The sequence below is a fragment of the Erithacus rubecula genome (genome assembly GCF_903797595.1).
Source record: "Erithacus rubecula genome assembly, chromosome: 6".
NCBI classification, from domain to species: Eukaryota; Metazoa; Chordata; class Aves; order Passeriformes; family Muscicapidae; genus Erithacus; species Erithacus rubecula.
In genome coordinates, this window is record NC_136688.1 from 5301375 (window position 1) to 5320872 (window position 19498).

The following is a 19498-nucleotide window of genomic DNA, read 5'->3' on the forward strand; positions in this document are numbered from 1 at the left end:
AGTTCCAGTTGGAGAAGCAGCTTTGAATCCATCCATGTAGTCAGCCTGGAGGAGAACTGGTTACCTAATCACACTGCCACCTCTGTAGTTTTTGCACCTCCTGGGACTTGGGTTGAGCCAGTGCACACTGACACGAGGCTGAACTTGAATGACATTGCCTTGTGGATAGAAAGTTGTGGTCAGTATCATGTTAGTCAAATGAAACCTTCAGAAATAGAATTATGCTTTGGGCTGAATACAATGTTGTCATTGTTTAATTGTCCCCTGGAGAGCAAAAAAAAAAATTTCACGGTAGCAAAAGCATCCAAAAAGCATCTCTTGCAGAGAGTGTAAGAAATATTTCTGAGAGAGCTTTGGGAGCTTTCTAAAATAAATAGAAAACCCTAACCAAGTGAAAAAACCCACAACGCTTAATTAAAAAAAAAAAAATTAAACGAAGTGCTGTGGGAACTGTGGACTAATTAATTAGAAGGATTTCCTAAGAAATTTCTGAAATATATAACCTTTCATGCTGGAAAGTAAACAGTTCCATGAGCAACCTTTCAGCAAGACATGCTGGCTGAGGAGAGAAGGTGTTGAAAATCAGAGCAACTGAAATTATTCAAACCATATTTCAGCATAGTGATTTAAAGTGTGTGAAGCAACAGCTACTACACAATCATAATTCCCATTTCTTAAGAAATTACTCCAATGCAAAGTGTTTTCTCCATAATGATGGGCAGAAATTGGTAACAATCCATCAGGTAGCTGAAAAAGCTCAGGAAGTCCCTTTGATGTATATTGGAATGAAGTAGATACCAAAGATGCAGTGCAACTAGGAAGACACAGCTTGGTGCTTGCTGAAGGGGCTCCTAATGCAGAGCTCATCATCTTGCTGTAGAAGGTTTTGTTAGGTGCACAACATTCAGAGTTTCCTGTGCATAGATGGCATTTTGGATGATCAGATTACATAAGTATGTTCAAAATTGTTTAAGGATTTGGGGGACAGTTGAAATTTCAGTGGGTGTCTGATGTTGTCTGGGAAACATTTTTCAGAAAGCTCCTGTCTTCTGGCAGTGAGTTTGCAAAGCAGGTTGGGCATCTGGGGCAAGCTCTGTCTGCTTTAACTTTAAACTGTGCCTGAGCTAGTCAGACATCTGTAGGCAGTGGAGAGGGAGAGATGGGCAAAAGGGTGGTGGTAGAAGGATTCTTTTGACTTCAGAGATTTGCTTTGGGTGAGATGAGCCCCACTCTGAAAGTGCCTGTTTGTCACTTGAGTGTGAGATGAGATGAATTTAGATTCCTCTGTTAAGGATGGCAGCCTGCATGCACAGGTACATATACCAGGGATGTTTTGGACTGAGGCAGGTTGAATTCCTCTTACTGAAACTCAGGTACTTCAAAACAGCAGTGAACCTCTGCAGAGGGATGTGTGCAGAGACAGAAATCATGTTGTTGCTACAAATGCTGGGTCTGAAAGCATGAAATCTGTTAAGCAAACATCCCTGGTTATATGCAGAATACACGTCTGTGTATGTACATAGGAATATTCTGAAAAAAAGTACTAAGTAAAGTTTTGCCACATACTGTAATCCTTTTTAATCTCTGCTTTTTTGGACAGAAAAAAAAAAAAGACACATGAGTAGATGTGGTCATCTTGAAATAATTTGACCTGGATAGTTCTTAAATCCTTTGTAGTGTTTGTAAGTAAAGGTTATAGTCTTTATTTATAACTTTTCTGTGTCAATAATTATTACAGGCAGCTTTAAAGTGCTGATAGTGCCTCCTCCCCCTAAGGAAAAAAAAAAGGATTAAAAAAGAGAAAATACTCTGATTTAGGGAATCCAAGTATTTTTAAATCTTTAGATTAATTTGGAACATGAATCACTTCTGCTAGGTTGATTGGATGTCTAAAATTCTTATTCTTGCTTCATCTATCCTTGAATAGATTTAAGAAGCCTCCATGTATTGGCTCTCACTGAGATTGAGTTCATTTTCCAGAATCATCAGAATTGCATTTTGGTCCACCCATGAGCAGAACTACAGTTCTGTTAGTAGGTAAACCTGAAAAGTAAAGATCTCTTAGCTGTACTGTACTGTACTGTACAAGGAATATTTTCAGGATGGTGTTCAGCAGGCCTTAAAATATTACAAAACCAGAGAAAAAAACCATTTCAAAGTGATTTGAGAAAACATCTCAACATTGCCTGGTTTTGTTGTCTTCGTATTTGATTGTTCTTTTTTCCAGCACTGTAAAGAATAAATTCAGCTTCTCTCATATTCCTGTTGCAGGTTAGTGAGAGCTACTTTGTATAGTATTCATTTTTTGGAAATCATATACACAGTCCTGTGGGCACACATGCATGTCATCTGTTGCTTTTCTTGCTGCATACTGAAGCTTGCTGTTTTACCAGAAGTTTGGGCTTGATTGGGTTTTGGTCTTTTACACTATTTTCTCAGTATTATTATACATCACTTAAAAGGTTTTCATGCTATTGCTCTTTCTCTATGAGTAATGATAAATATTTGTCATAGGGCCAAATGTGACCTTAAATTCTACCTAATTCTTTTGTGTCTCCCTTTCCTTCTAGGTTGCCCTCTATAGCTGCTCCTGCTGTGTACTTAGTCTAGTGCCAAATACAAAATGGAAGAAACTGGCTTTTCTCATGGATAGGAAAGAGCAGTTAGTCCAATGTATGGAGACCTCATATTTCCAGTATTTCTGTTTCCCCCAAAGTAAGGGGAGCAAAGAATTCTGAACTCTTAATTTGGTAAAATGTTATTTCAGAGATAGAAGTGTTTGTTCTGTTTATCTTTTTTTATTCTGAAGAATACTTTGTTATTCCAGGTCCCTGGCAGATATAGTCCTTCCAAAATGGTGTCAGATAATTCCTGTTTTCAATCCAGCTAGTTTCTTCTTCTCCCTGAGGTTATGCAGATGATCAGATGGGAAAGTGCTGAACAGCATCTCAGGGACCCAGCTTGCATTGTCCATTCTGGTCTCAAACCTTCTGGAGCTGGCATGGTGCCTCTGACTCCCTCTGCCCATCAGCTGTTCTCCCTGTTGCTGAGCCAGAGACAGATTTTACATCCCAGCTTCGGATCCCTGCACCTGATGCGTGAATGCTGCTCTCAGTGTAGATGATTTGCCAGAACCCAAAAAATGTAGCAGAGCAGAAACTTTCAGAAAACATCTCACAGCATTAATTGCAGGAATTTTTCATCTCAGGACACTGTTTTGTGCTTGCCTTTCTTTCAAGGACTGATTTATTCCCTCTGCTTAAGGAGCTAGCCTCAATTCAGAATTTTGGTGCATCTTCTACTGATGGAGGCACAGTGGTGATGTGTCCTTAAATGTGCCTTGAATTTTGTGTGTCAGGGATGTTGTTTGCCCTTCCTAATCAGAACAACTAAAGTGGTGTCACTTGGCACCCAGTGGCATCTCAAATTCTGCCAGTGTAATTCTCCTTGCCTTGTGCACTTCTAGGGAAGATTAGGTAAGAAGGATGTAAAGAATGAATGTATGGATATCTGATACACAGAGGAGGGTGAAGGTAAAAATAGGAAGAGGCTGTGCTGCAGCAAAATCATCTTCTGACTACCTGGCCTGAATATGTGAAAAGTGTGTTTGCACACCTATAATCTACTCTGTGCCACTCAGGGCTGGGATCTGTTTAGCTCTGTGTTTGGCTTAAAGTGCTGGTATTTTGCCAGCTTGGTATTGACATTTAACAGCTTTGCTTTTTCCAGCAAGGATTATGGCTTTGTAATGAAATAGTTCAGTGAATAAAATAATGGAGGATAGAGTAAAATTTGTCCACACAGATAAAAAAAGGTAAAAGTTTGCCCAGAATCTCTGTTCTGCACTAGAAATTATGTCAAAAACTGTTTCTATCTAAGCAATCTTGCCTTTGGTTTTAATGCATATTGATGGCAGAACTCTTCCTTTGCTTAATATCAACAAGCAATTCCCCCAGACCTCACTCAACAGTCATGTATGATTTTCAAGTGATGATTGGAGAAGCAGATTCAATCCTGCCTTATAGGCACTTTTCTTTTGAGGCTGTCTGCTTTGATTCTCTTTCTGACCATTTTTAATTCTCATGGTATAATACTTGTTTTTAATTATAGCTGACAAAGCCTGTTCTCCTACTTCTTCTTTCATAGCCAGTATTGACCATTTGCTTATTTTTTCCAGAACTCTTAGTGGAATTTGACACTTAGTGAACTCTATCTTTAAAAGTACACTTAAAAGAATAGAGTTGTATTTCCTGTAGTCCTGGTCTCCCTAACTGTTGATTACCTATGGAGAAAATTCCCATCTGGTACACATTATTTGGCTCATTATTTTGCATAAGTTTCTTGACAGGGTGATGTGACTGAAGTTCCTGATCTTTTCCTAGCTCTTAAGAAACAGGAAGAGCTGGACCACCTGGGAAATCAGACTAATGGCTCAGCCATGTGGATGGGATTCAGGGTGCAGTTTGTGGTGCTAATACCTTTCAGTTTGTTTGGGGTTTAGTTGTGAGGGTTTTTTGGATTGTTTTACTTCAGTATTCAAGAACTTCACTTGCCATTGAAAGTTGACACCAGCCCAGCCCTGCACAGCAAGCCTTGGGTAAGAGCATTGTGTTTCATCAGCCCTTCTGAGAAAACGTGACTTGCCTTTGGTGCACACTCTTGATGTAAACCTCTCTATGCTTTGTGTTTGAAGTCTGAATCACGGTTTCTGTTTTTTTCTGGTTTTTTATTGCTTGGTTTCATCTTTTGTCACAGCTCTGTCAGCTGTCTGTTTTCGTCTTTGAAAGGGGTCCTGAGCTATATTGTATGAGGCAGAGGGTAATGGTGGCTGCAAATGGCATCAGTGTGACCATGAGGATGTTACCACTTTTTACTCTTTTCCTAGGTGCTCAAATGACCCAACCCTTGTTGTATATGAGTAGATCTAGAGTTACCCCATGCAGACCCCCACACAGTGATGAGTAGAGGAGTCCCTGTAACAACAGGCACAGACTGAGACAGACAAGACAAGACAAGGCACATGACCCACAGGAGTTTTATTAGATGTGCGCTTGCACTACAGTACAGTGTGCTGTAGGCACATTTGAACCAGATACAAGTGGGTTAACTCAAGTACACAGTTGCAGCACAGAGGAAACTTGTAATCCACAAATCCTGCCCAGAAAGGAGGGTTAGTTCACCCTGAACTCTCTCTGACTACAGCTATGCTATAGCTTTTATTGAGCTATGTGTGTTAAAGCTCTCACAGCGCACTACTACAGGCTGTCACTGTTCCAGCTGCACTGTGACACTTGCAGGGGTGCCATCATCTGAGCACTGTGATACACCAAGATCACACCTTGAAACTTTGCAAAATAAGGCATCCTAATATCATCACTGCCGAGCTGCAGCTACTCCTGTTCTGTGGCAATGTTTGCGTAGCTGTGAGAAAATCTACCAGTTCAACCAGTAAGATGGGAACTGAGCAACTCAGTCACCACTTGTTTCCTTGATTTTTCTCTTTGCATTTCTAACACTTTTGCTTATGATTGCTGGAATTGGTCTCAGATTACTTGTTAAGCATGGGGGGGAAAAAGCCCTCACTTGTTTAATATCAACAAGCAGTTTTTTTAGACTTCACTCAACAGTAATGCACATTCATATTGTGTGTCTTGAAACTTGATCAAAATGCAGCCTTGCAAATTGCTAAGGGAAAATGAAAGGGGAGAAGTTCAAACTAAAGCCCATTTAAACACAAAGCTATTTTACATAAGATGTCCATGTGGAAAGTTTACACATTTAAATTCTTGGTTTTGAGTTGGAGAACTGTATTCTGCAGAGAAGGACACCTTCAGAGATAGATCCCAGCTCACTTTTGTTCAGTGCAAACAGCCCTTCAGAGGAAGAGAATAGCCATCAGGAGAGAAGAAATTGTAGGTAAATGTGACCATATGGACTATCTCTTCAGCTTTTGTTATAAGTATTTTTTATGAGATGCCAAGGACTGACAGTCATCTCTAGCTTGGTCTGTGCGACTGCCTTAAAGCTCATGCTTTTTTTTAGACCAGTGTTCTACAAAGGCTTGCCTTATGAAATATGTTAAGCACCAAAGCATTTCTGAAATATCCTTTTCCAACCTAGCTGTTCTTTCTTGATGAGAGAATTCCTGAGAGCCCAGTGGGGTCTCTTATTTTTGACTTCAGCCAGCAAAGTAGGAGGAAGCACCATTTCACCTGCATGCACCTGCTCATCCCGCTGACTGTCCTTTCTCCTGCTCTTTGATTTGCTTAGTGCTGTGAAAGCTACATGTAGAACTGGAATGCAGTTTGAGGGGGTTCTCAAATTCTTGCTTCTGCATTCATCTATGACTTTTCCTAGGCCTGTGCTGAAGATGCCCTTCAGTTCTAGGTCTTGGAGATAACGTTGTCAGATGAATCACAGCTGTCCCCTCCTTTTCTTTGTGTCATCGCTTACGTCAGTTTGAAGTGTGTGCAAATTTGAAATGCTAATGCTTTGCCACCCAGAATTCATGGGCAAAAAGGGCCATGTCACCACCATCTGGCCCCATGGGACACTTGAATGATTTGCACTCTTCCAGATGAGCTCTGACATCCTGCCTTGCGTGGATGACCTCTCACTAAGCACTAGGTATAAGGGATTTTCTGCATTTTCACACAGCACAGAGGGTCATCAGACTGCAGTCTCTGGCTCTGTGAGGAGACTGTGATTGTCTAGTTCTGGTCATACAAAGTTAAAGCACTGTGACACATTGAATGCCTGTCACTGTGAGAGGCAGGGATGAAAGTTCTGAATGAATGTCACTCTGCCATTACTGATATCCTGATGTTACAGACATTAGTGCCACGGTCAGAGCCTCAGGACAAATCTCTCCAGTAATTAATTTCTGTCAAGTGTTTTTGTCCTGTACTTAAGTGACCAAAATTCAAAGATTTTCTTGTCTTCTACAGGTGTAGAAAAAAGCATCTTTAATGCTTAATCCTCTCTGCACTGCAGCTGCTTCGTGTATGATATAATCCTCATGTATTGTCAGTGGACCAGTTACGTTCAGTCTTGCACAAAGTCGTGAGCCCAGGTTTTGTTCTGTGTTGAGTTGGAGATGCTTTCCTGTTGGGAAGGAATTGACAAGTTTGAGTAAAACCAGAACAAAACCCTCATGCAGCACCTGTGAGCTTTAGACATAGTTAATGCCATTCGTGTTTCCCCATGGAAACAGAAATGTGAACAGATAATCCTTGCAGTGGATTTCTGTCCTTGCTACCTACACACAACAAAGCAGCCATCTCCATCCTACAGGGCTTCAGTTCCACCACAGAAAATACACAGGTGCAGCAGCCCAAGAAATCTGTAGTTGCAAGTCTGTTGTTTTAAAACTCTAGGATATAGCTTTGTGAATTTCTTCCTCTTATTTGTTTGGTTGTTTTTGTTTTTTTTTTTGTTCAAAATGACTATGCATAACTGAGAAGCAAAAAAATAAATTCTATCATAAACTAACCTGAGTGGTAACCTAAACTGTTTATTTGATTTAATGCAGAGTGATTCTTTCAAATAGATGCATATTAATTTGTGCAGTGAGCCGTCCAGCTCCTGCTTTGAAGTGCCCTGTGAGAACAGAATGAAATTTCTATTGTCATTGTAATTTGGCAAGAAAGCACTTCCTCTAGGGGTGGGCTCAGTTATTTTCCTGATGCTAAAAACAGTGCACAGGAAAATGCACAGCATGTTTGCATGGATGTGCTGTGGCTTTTTTTTGCTAAGTGACATCTTCCAATGTCTTTCCCCACCTCTCTGCATTGCTGGATGTGGGGTTCCTTCTCCATAGACAGTTTCCAGGCTGTGGCAGATGTGCTACATTGCCCTTGGAAATTATCATAAACATGATTCTTTCCCCTTCCCATTTTGTAACTCTTGGCTACTTATGTGCTGTGGAAATGAAACAGAAAAAATTATATGTGCTCTGATCTGCTCTTTCTTTGCTGTTGGTGGGACAGACATCGAAGATACCAAAGCACAAACTAGAAATTAGACTTTCCTAAGTGAAATTTAATTCCAAAGGAGATGTGTAGCCTTATTGCTGCATTTTGCAACACTGCACATGCCTAAGCTCTTACTAGGTATATTGTATTCTCAATTAGATTTTCTGACTCTCTTCAGTAGGTGGTTATGGATTCTAATTGGATATTCTGCCAGTTGGCCTTGAGGCCGTGACCCAGTTTGAAGTCCCTGCTGTATTACACAGGATACAAACCTAGCCAGAGAGAAGGTCCTATAACAAAACTTCTAACAGCACTTCCCAGTGCTTCTGCTGGGAAAAAATAATAGTTCACATAAGATATTAATTTAAAGCACCAAGTCAGAAACGTCCACATAGTGCAGGCTGTGTGCATTTGCTGTGATGAATTGTTTGAGGGCATTGAAAGTTGTTCTTTCCAGGTGCCAGGATGAGCCACAGGTGCATGACCTGAAGTCAGCTGACTTTTCACTTGTGTAAAACCACTGCTGAGGAGGGGTCTCAGTGGTTTTAGGTCCACTGCCTGAGGAGAGCTACTAATGATGTAAAGGTGGAGTAAGGGCAGGTTGCTGACTGGAGGGTAACTTTGAAATCAGCATGCCTTTATCACCTTGTCTTTGTACTTACTATCAAAAATCCACAGTGTTTCTTACCTGTATATTGTGTTAGCACTGCAATGTGTCTGATTTTTATCCTGCTTACTCACTTGAAAGCCAGAAACCCATTACTGAGGGCTGAACAGCAATTGGATGTGCTGCCTGGGGCACATGACAGCTTTCTCCTTGAAAATGTGGCTCCATAATGAAAAGTGAGTGTGATTCCCATAGTTCATTCCTAGTTTTGGAGGTGCAGCTGTGTACTGAGAGGATGCCCTCATGCATTCCACTTACCAAGTTTTGCCTTTAATGAGATTTTGCACAATGCCTAGACTCCCCTTTTAACTACTAATGCAGTTCCATGTTTTTCTGCAGAAAGCAATTGATACCAATACTGTTTCTTACAATTTAAAATTGCAGATCTTTTTCACTAATATCAGAATTGTTGCTATTAATAATACAAAAGTTTAAAGGGATGCTTATTGTCTTTTATTTTATGTGACACTCTGAAAAAACCAGGAAAATATATTAGTTTTTTTTTTTCAACTCCCTGGGAGAACTATAGTCTAAATCTCATTCTGTATTCTTATTGTTCCTTGTGAGGTTTTGGAGGATTTCAAATAATCAAGGAAGGGTGGCTGAGACACCTGGATTTTGTTAGTTAGTGGTCCAACCCTGATGCTGTTTAAAGAGTTGTGTCATCTTCTGAGTTGGTCTCCTGCCTACTGTGACTTTGTCTGTAACAAAAGAGTAGAGTACCACTCATTTAAGGTAAAAAAGAAATAATAATTTGAATTATTGTGGAGTATTGCTAAGGGCACAGAGCCAATATAACAGAGCTGTACTAAAACATTTTAACATTTCCCTAAAATGTGAAGCTGTCTCTAGAATAACTTGACTTCAAGATACTTGGCTTGTCTTTAAGGCCAACTTCTGTTTGTTTGCTGGTGGAAAGAATAGGAGAGGAGAAACAGAAGAGAGGAGCTTTTAAAGATTTCAGTGATAAGCCTCCAGGGCACAGGCTGGTTTAGAAGCAGACTGCTTGTAGCCTGAAGCTAGGCTGCAGTGATATTTGCAGCTTTTTTTCCAGTTTTCCCTGCTGTTCCTTCAGAGCAATTGTGAAGGTGTGATTTAATACAGCCTGTCTTCAGCTGCATAAAACTGATATGCCAAGGCTAGGATGATCACTTGGTCTCCCTTTTATTATCACCAAAGTGAGACAGACTTGATTTTCACACCAGTGTTTGGATAAGATGAATCTCTTGCTCTGCTGGAGAGATGCAGATGCCTCCATTGGCTTTTGAGGAGTACAGAGGATAATGATCTGTAGCTAAATTGCTTGATTTTTCAGGTGACTGAAGTTAAGTGCAGTGAATCTCACCCAGAGCACTTGCTAACACCAATTCTTCCATCTGAAGATTCCACTCCGTAAGGAGTGACTCTAAATTCTCGTCTTTCTCCACAATTCTCTCCAACCTCATGCAGCTTTATTTTCCCTAGAAATACTTTTCTCCAGTTTAATGAACCTCTAGATTGCTGTTGCCACTTGAGTTACCTTGAGAAAAGCCTGGATAATTATTGCAAACAGAAGAAGGGCAGTATTCTTCTGGTGGTGTTTGACCAAAGCAGATTTTGGTCAAACTTTTGTTAAGAATTTTGTTGTCCCTGTGTCTTGTATAATTAATGTTTTGGGAAAAATCCTGCACAGCATTACTCTAAACCTTGATTAGTATGACTGAACATAACTGAAATTCCCTTGGGATTCTGCTGTGTTGCCATGTGAGTTCTGTGGGTTTGACTTGTACTTTGAGTACTTGTGTTTTAAAAGAGAAAAGTAAATGCACCATCTGATGTGGTTTCACTTAACCAGCAACATGGAGTAACCTTCCCTCACTTCACCAAACACAAATCCTTTCATTTGAGAGCATGCTACAATGCTTAAATTTTCGTAATTCTTAATTTTGTTAGAAGCAATTTGTAGCTGTGCTAATACACATCATTCTAGTGCTCTTTCACCCTGGAAAGGTCTGGCACAGACACAGAAATTGAATTTTCTTGTGAAGACATGTAGGACTGCTGGTTCTGTGTTTTTATCAGCAATAAACTGGGAAAAGAAGCAATCAGATAGAAAAGAAGGGAAAAAAGTAGGAAAAGGAAAGAAACATTAAATGGTGAATTTTGTCCAGAGGCTAGCCATTAGTTCTTCCTAGGGTCTGCCTTTCACTCTGCAGATATTCCTTTTATGTAATTTTAGAATAGGTGCTTCATTACCTTCAATCTTCACTGATTTCAACTTCTGTGCCAGTGATTCACAGATCTGCTTGTCCCTCCTGGCCACTTTCACCACACTCATTTTACCCAGCCACTCCTCCAAGTTTTTCTTCAAGCATCTTTCTGCTCAAAAAATGGATTTGGTTGTGTTTTCTGAAAAATCTGCTTTCTCTGACACAAGTCAAGCATTTGGCTATTTCTGTGTACAAACCTTTCACTGAACCTTCTGCAGGCAGATGTGCTACAGTTACACCTTTCATTTTCACAGCAAACATTCTCTGCCTTTTAGCTTTCCTGATTCTAACTAGATGGTGATGAGAGAAGTTCTTGTGGCCTGTCATTCCTTATCTGTCGGCTGCCCTTTCATTTCTTCAGATTTCTGCCAGCTCTCCATGGATATACAAGGTGTTTTTGTGTAAGACCATTCATAAATCCTACTTACTTTCTATTTTTCTTTTGCCAGTTTTCACTCTTGTCCCATTTCAGTAACCTTAGAGATCACTGGAATCACATAGAAAGATCTGTCTTGGTGGACTTTCTACATGCTTGGAGAAGTAAAGGCTGGAAAAGACTTACAATCCGTATTTTAGGGAAGATGTTCTTGTCTGAGGTTTCCTAGCTTGTACATTTTTCTATGATGTTTTTCAAAAAGGATATTTTTATAAAATAGAGAGGTTAATGTCCTAATGCACTGTTTCTTTGACTGTTTATTATACCATTAATGTTCCACTGAGCAGCTTGTAATACAAAGTGACCAGAAAAATTCTGGTTTCCTCTTTTTTGTCCTGATGGAACAGGATGAAAAAAGAAATAAGAAACCCTTTAAACAGATGTAGTGAGTCTTCATAGAAGCATGTAAATGTAGTAATTGCTGGTATCTAGTAACAAAGATTTAACATCTTATTAATGTTAGGGCATGTTGCATTCTCTTTTCATTACATTTGTAAGCTTGCCTCATTCTGCAGGGTTCACATATTAACTGTGCCCAAAAAAGTAATTTCTTAGGTGCAGCTTCCTTGAATAACTAGTCTGAGATGTGTCTCCAGTATGGGCTTGAGGTGTCTTTTTTCTGCTTTTTAACATTTACATGGACATTTTTACCTGGAACCTTACCAAAAAGCAAAACCCCATTACCCTGTAGGACATTCTGTTGATGATTAAATGGGGTGTGTTGCCCACTCAGACTTTGGCACTTTTTGGCAGCACATGTGAATGCATTTGGGAATGTAGGTTTGGCTGTCAATGTTGCACATGCACAATGAGGAGAACATCTGGTGCCTCCTGAGATAAGAGTGACAAAACTTCTGTATGAGATGATGTGCCTTGGTTACTGTGATGTTCTGGTGGTGCTTTGTTGTGTTCTATTGCCTTAAAGATTGTCAGGAAAATGAAATGTCATTGCTTAGTTACATCTGGCCTCAGTAATGTTTACATTTCATTACAGAAGAGAGGAACTTCAATATAGTAATAATGTAAAGAGAGCAGAGGACAGTGAAATGTTACAAGATTTGCTGGGAAAATGACTCTGCTAGTTTTGCAATAATTTGTTTCTGAATTTTGAAAAGTAAAATCATGACTAGGATTAGAGTTTGTGAATTTTGGCACTTTTCTTCTCATTATTTGGAATCGAGAATGCTACTTCCTGCTGTTAATACCTGCTGCTTTTCAAAAAATAACAATGGCATCACAAACATGATTATATAGCAGGATGGCTTTCTTTTTCAGTACAGAAAGTCACAGACACAGTCTCTGGCAGCCAAATAAAGAATAGAAAATAGGCAAGAAATAGCACTTGTAGTTCAGAATATGGAGGATTGGTGGATTTTTTTTATTATGCCAGCCATTTATAGAACATAATTTGCATATTGTGCTTCAAAAGGGAATACTATGGGGTAATAATCATAATACATGAATTGTTATTTGGGATATGAAAGGGTAGATCTTGCAAAAATAAATAATAATGAGGGAAAATAAGAATAATATAAAGTGAATTTATGTCAAAGCAAGCAGAAGAGGTAGGATGATTAAGAATAGGGCAGGCTGCTGAGGACTTGTAGTTGAAGGAGAAAGGTGACATTTGAACTTGAAGCTAGGAACAAAATGCAATTTGGCTGAACTGTGGCTCTGTGTTCCCCAGTCCTGCAGATCATGCTGTGAATGAATCAAGTCACTGCTCTTTATTTATCATACTTCTGCTTACTAAGGGAAGCTTGAAAAACAGATTTTACATCATTTCAGGGTGGGCTCTTAAAATCCAGAGAGATTTCTGTGGGCTCTGCATAAATACTGAACTATTTATTTACTAAGTGATTTTCAAGTATCTTTGTTATTTTAATCTTTCTTGTTGCTAACAATATGGAACAGGATGGAGAATCAGAATCATTTGGGTTTATTTACATCTTCAAGAAAAACAGAATATTTTTCCCACCTTAGCAGAATTTCTCAGAACCTAAATAGAAAATGACTGGACAAATCTACTCCTCAAAACTAACCAAAGCTGTTGTGTTTCTGTGGTCTTTATTCTGTGTTTTCTGTGCTCTTTCAGGTGGCCAGTGCTTCTCTTGGGGATGGAATGAACACGGGATGTGTGGTGATGGCACAGAAGCAAACGCTCGTATCCCAAAGCCAGTCAAAGCCCTTGGCTGTGCAAAACAGATCTTCATTGGGTGTGGGGCAGGACACTCCATGGCCCTCTGCCAAACTCCTCCCTAGGGCCAGCACACCTGCAGTCCCAGCATCATGGATGGGCATGGACATCTCTGGATTGTGCAGCTACACAGAACTGCCCATGATTAACACAGTAGTTGGAAACTGCAGATACTTTCCCTAAATCCAAAAGGAACAGCTATGCATAAAAAGCTGTGATATTTTAAAAAGTGTTTCCTGAGTTCTTGCCACAGGAATTGACTTCCTTACCCACAGACAGAATTACAGAAATTCTGCCTTGATGCAATACAGCTGGAGAGAGATTTACATTATCTTGTTCTTCTGAGAAGTCTTTGAGGAAGAAATGGACTGCTTAATGGTTTATTGGTGTTTAAATTCAGCCTGAAGAAATGGACTGAGAAGGTGGTTTTTGTTATTGTATCTTTACATCGTGATACGTTGCACCTGCCAACTTCTACTGCAACTGTGAGCTCCCAGCAGCTCAGAAAATTGTTTGTGTCAGGAAGAAATGCCAGTGAACATGAATAGATGCATACACATATTTTAAGCAGAAGATTAGGATTAAAAATCTGAAAAAGGCAATATAATTTAGAAGGCTGGCAAAAGGGGAAAGTGAGGCCCTTTTGAACTAGCTTTGTCTTGATTAAACTGTGAAAGGAGCAATATTTTTCATGGATTATGTTCTATGCCAGACATCAGTTTATTACAGATTTACAGGGATGCAGATCTGCATGAATTATCACTAACATGCAAACCAAACATGAATTTTCTGAAGCTACTGCTTAGGGAAGGAAAACTTCTAAGAGCTCTTAGAAACAAGCAAAAAGTTCTTCTCAGAGGGCATAAGTCAGTTGTAGCTGTTGAGGACAGCTTGATCTGATGTAGCTCCTGTGTTTCCATCTGCCTTGGAAAAGGAAGACATCAAAATCTAACCAGAAAGATTTTACAAGTTCTCCAGCCTAAAAGGCAGACCAGAATGCTCCTGACAATTTCAGGTTAGTTCTCACTTGTGTTTTGCAGCCCAACTGAGTTGCTGTTCACAGCATGCCCACAGTGCTTGTTCCAGGTGGGGGCTTGACCGAGAACATAGGCCTGTCACTTGTTTAGGTAGGAGAGAGGAAAAAGTATAGAATGAACTGTCTTTGGATATTATTAGCTGCTTATGTTGAGCAAAATTTTGGAAGCTATTTATAAAGTTGATTTTTTTCCATACAAATACAGTGGATGCCATTAAACTGGATGTTTACCACCCACAATACTTACATTTGCTGTGGCATTCAACATATTTCAAGTTCTAAATATAGAGAACTCTACTGTGTAGTAAATGCACCTTTTAATGAGACCTACTGTTGCTAAACAGTGGTTTAATTTTTCAGGCAGGCTTGCCAGGGAAGAAGCCTTACAGAATTACAAAATGTTGAGAGGAAGGCTGTTAGGAAATAGGACAGGAAGACCTTCTAATGATGTATCAGCTTACACATGAAGGGGAAGCAATTAAGGTGATAATATGGGCTGCATGGGTTTTTTCACCCTTGGTTTTATAGCACTTACAGTTCTTGGCTTCACTTTCAAGATAATTTTATTTTTCTATTCAACAGATGAGAAACTTGAGCAGACTATGAAGCTGATTTTATCTGTTTCAGATACCAAAAGAATAATCAAGTGGGTCCTCTGCAAAATATGTAGAATTAAGATTTCTATTGTAATTTTTTTTTTTTTTTTTAATTCATGTGTTAGTTGTGGTTCTTCATGGCAATGTACTGTGTCAGGCTGTGACCTCTTGCACTTTTAATTATCTAAGTTGATATTTATTGACTGTTCTCAATGCTACTTTCTGGATACCAAAGCTTCTCTATTATCTGCACTGAACAATTTCTCAGGCTTTCTTTGACAGTCCTGTCTAAGGTTTCTATCTGTGATTTCTGCAAAATCCATGTACCAAATAAACATGTTCTCTTGCTTTAGTAATCATTTCCTCTAAATAAGTCTGTTCCTTGATCAATCACAGCCAATATGTGCCTTACATGAGGTTTACTGGACTGGACATGTTTTGACTCTGTGTGCCTTTGCTGCAGTTTATTGCAGAGGAGTCAAAAAAATTATGTAACAAATAAATGTGAATTGAATATTTGAAATTGTTTTCAATTTTTCACATTTTTAACATGAACACACTTTTGGAACACAAAGAATGTTTTGGGGTGATAAGGTGAAGAATGGAAGGGGTGTATCAGTTTGGTCCTGGTCCTGATCTGGTGTTTCATATCTGCATCTGGTCTTCATCTTTGAAAGGCAAGAACTGCATTTTTCTCTCCTTTGTTGTGCCTATATAGGTTGAAGACTTTGGGAAGTAATGACTTTTCTTGACGTAGTGAGTGCTTGGTCATCAGTCAGGGCTTCTAGGTGCTGCTGTAGCACAGAGAGTGAATAGAATTCATTGTAGAAGGTACATGGCTGAATGTCAGAACCAAGTTGCTGCTCATTCTTTCAGAAGTGAATGCCCTGTTTTGTATGTCAGTGGTTTTGTTTGCAGAATAAAGCACTGTACAAAATCAGCTATAACTTTCTCTGTGAGGAAGGGAACACACAGTGAAGAGTTCCTAGTCAAGTGGAAGAAGACAACTTTCCATGCTGATGTTAAGAGTTTATGACTGTTGCCTGTTGATAATCCTCACGGAGAAGGTTGGTATCTGCAAGGCAAAATGCAGACCCAGTGTGCTGTGGTTCATAGAGTTCTTTAACAGCTCTTCTGTGATAAAGCAAGAAGCCTGTTACATAAGCATTCTGCATTGGTTCAAATGGAAGTAAAAGGACTGAGTTTCTAATGTATATATTTTTTAAAGTTAAGCAAGTGTCCGTGCAGCTGCTCTCCCCTCCCATTTTCAGAAGATAAGTAAACCTGCCAGTGAGTTGACATTCATGAGGGAGAACAAGCTGTGAACTGGTGACCTTCAGTCCAGAGAACTTTCAGGCCTTTGGGTGGAAGGGGAGAAGGAGAAGGAAGCTGTTTGGTGCCTTTCTGTTGTTTGAAGTCCTAAGAGATCTGCAGTTGTTACTCATGCAACCTCCATGTGCAAGACAATCCTGTTCCATTTCAAAGAATGAATGTTGGTAGGACAATGTGTGTGTTGTGTCAGAAGTTTGTCTCCTGGGGGATTTGTTTGGGGCTCTTGATGGTCACTGATATTATTTGACTTGGTGTGGCTTTCTGAATTACTTGATGCTTTTGTGCTCACCGTTCCAGGCCCTGTATTTGAAGTGTCCTCATTTGAGAGATGGAAGATGGTTTGTTTGCCCAGTCACCACTTCTTACATGACACTGACTTCTCTCTCTGCATGCTGGCAGTCCTTTTGGTGTCTGACTAGTCTTGCCATCTGCAATCACCATAAAGGTCACTTTTAAATGAGTGTCAGGAGCTTTTGCTCAGCTGCATGTTTTGAGCACAGAGAAATTGTGGGGAGAGTGGGAGAAGGTGATTTGATTGTGCTTTTTATGGCATGTTTTGAGTCGTGACACTTAGAGATGGACAACTGATGAAGGAGATCAGTTTGAGGGAAAGGTGCCCATGGAAAAATATTTAAATGTATGGCAATAGAGAGCCTGATACAGTCAGCTAAAACATAGGGAAAAGGAGGGGGAAGACAGAGCTAAGATACAGCTCCTGAGGACTGAATAATCTCACAGCATAACAGCATTCCAGCCTGCTGGTGTGGTGGGAGTGAGATGAGAGACAAACTATTCTGTCTCATGGATGTTATTGTTCTCCCTCTTCCACTGTTTATTTATAAGAATGTGAATTGTTGACCTGCAATGTTTGGGTTTTTTCTCCTTCATAGCACATTTTGAAATTTCCAGTTCTCCTCAGCCGAAACAGCAACATGTGTCTTCACCTTGTAGACTCAGGAATATTTTGATCAGGCCTCTGATCTAGTCCAACATTTAACCAAATACTTACTATTTTTTCCATTTGATTCAATGAACTCTAGATCTGATTTAAACAAGACTTAAGTGATTTAGGGACTTCCAGTTTCTTTTTCTCTGTGTTAGAAGTCAAGACGATGACAGATCTTGGTCACTCTGAGCAATTTTGATACTTTTATGGTACATGGTAAGTCTTGGCCTTTTTCTTTTAGCTAGGTATTTTCTTTAAAGGGACTCCAGAATTTTTAATCATTATTTGAGTCTCTCTTATGCCATTTACTACTAGCTGAAAATTTCAAAGGCTTGGAATGGGTACAGCCTGGGGTAGAGAATCACCTTGTGTGGTTTTGATTGTGGATCAAAATGTGCACAGTAGAAAAGTGGTGCTCACATGGAATTTGCTGACAGCTCCAACTGACACAAAAATAATTGGCCACTCTAACTTTTTACATATCAGTATTTTGATACAGGTGCAAAAAAGAGGTAGTGCAGGCTTTGTTCTTTTCCTTTAGCTTTTGTGCAGGTCTTATTTCCCAGTAAATGCTGATCTTGCATGTTTTGCCCTATGTTAGAAAGAATAATAGCCTTGAATTTAAGTGCTTTGCTTTTGTGGAAATAGCCTTCTACTGGGGGAATATAACTGAAGATGTAGGTCTGTATCATATGTGCCTTTGAAGTTAATTTGGAGAATCTGCATGTGTAAAGCCATTGTTATTTTGTAACCCATTTAGATGCTAAAGGACTGAAGCCAGGCACATTCTTGATCTATTTGTGAATTTCATTCAGATTCATCAGTCTGTTGTCTCAGCATTCACCTGTTTTTAATGCAGCAGCAGTTTTTACTCAACAGTGCCTCTGTAAAACATCGAAATAGAGTATGTGAGTGAAAATATTCAGCAGTGAAAATAGTCTCTGTTTGAATCATGGCCTGGATGAACCACGTGTTTCCTTGTGGGAGAGTGAGGAAGCATAAATTTAGAGTATTGGGAGAACACATTCTTCACATTCTTGATTGGAAACAAGAACAACAAAATAGTTATTCCTGAATAAAAGCTGAAGGATGAGAAAATGCAAGGGTAGCATTTATTTTGCAAAATTTTCTCTGGCATTTTTATGTTGTGACATGTTGGATTTAATCTCATTTCCAGATGCAACTTTGCAGGTTGGTAGGGGGTGGAGTGTAAGTCCAATTCCTGTGTTGTCTAGCCTCTCTCTCAGTTCATTTCCAGCTTCCTCATCTGTTTCCAGGCTGCTTTGTTGCAGATCCTGATGATCTGGATACTACTTGAGGAGGAGTTGTGTCTTCAGGTCTTGGTCCAGACTTTGTAAGTGGAGTTGCAGAATTTCAATTCAATATAGTTCCAGTACTCCATGGTCACCATAGTTCTTTTAAGTATATATGCACAATTTGCTAGCAGACTGCGTTTTTACCATTTTTTTTGTATTTAGAAGCGAGGCCAAAACTGAGAGATTTTTAATGTTCTGACATGACTTTAGTTTTTGGCTGCAAATGTCAAGTGAGTTTAGCTTTTGTTTTGTTTTTACTGATTTGAATGCATGAAGACATGTGGTACCTAAATTAGGGCAGCAGAGGAGTTGCCAATCAGTAATGAAAATGCTCTGTCATTTTAACTGTGTGGGTGCTTAATCATTTTCCATAATAATCCTCTGTTTTAAAGTACAAAAGAAAAGGGATTCCTACAGGGGCATTGTGTTCTTCTGCAGACAAGGAAATATGGCATCTTTTAAATAATGAAGAGACACTTCTCTCCTCTGGTGCCTTAATTCTGAGTAGATAGATTGTAATAACTATTCCTTCTCTTTTGACATCAGAACACTTTAAAAAGGGGATAATGTCACAGAAACAGAAGCTGAGGCACAAAAATTTAAATTGGCCCAACCAAGGTACTCAGCATGTCCACAGGGGAGTGAAGAATAAAATTCTCATTTCCTGAGTCCCAGGCCAAGGCTCTACCTTGTAGGCTAGTGGTTCTTGATGACTATTTTGGGTAAATCTCACTACCACTCTTTCCCTCT

The 19498-nt window shown here is 39.5% G+C and overlaps 1 protein-coding gene across 8 annotated transcripts in view; it reads left to right on the plus strand.

Annotated features, from left to right (window-relative positions):
• SERGEF (secretion regulating guanine nucleotide exchange factor) overlaps positions 1-15511 on the plus strand; it is a 137599-nt gene extending 122088 nt beyond the window's left edge. For 6 of the 8 annotated variants that reach the window (XM_079308445.1, XM_079308444.1, XM_079308448.1 and 3 more), the window contains one exon: positions 13421-15511. In XM_079308445.1, the coding sequence (XP_079164571.1) occupies positions 13421-13587 (167 nt within the window). In that variant the 3' untranslated portion in view covers positions 13588-15511. Of the gene's footprint in view, positions 1-2227; positions 2251-2570; positions 2674-13420 lie in introns of those variants that run through there. The other 2 variants (XR_013774584.1, XM_079308451.1) reach the window with 2 other exon arrangements.
• The last annotated feature ends 3987 nt before the right edge of the window (positions 15512-19498 follow it).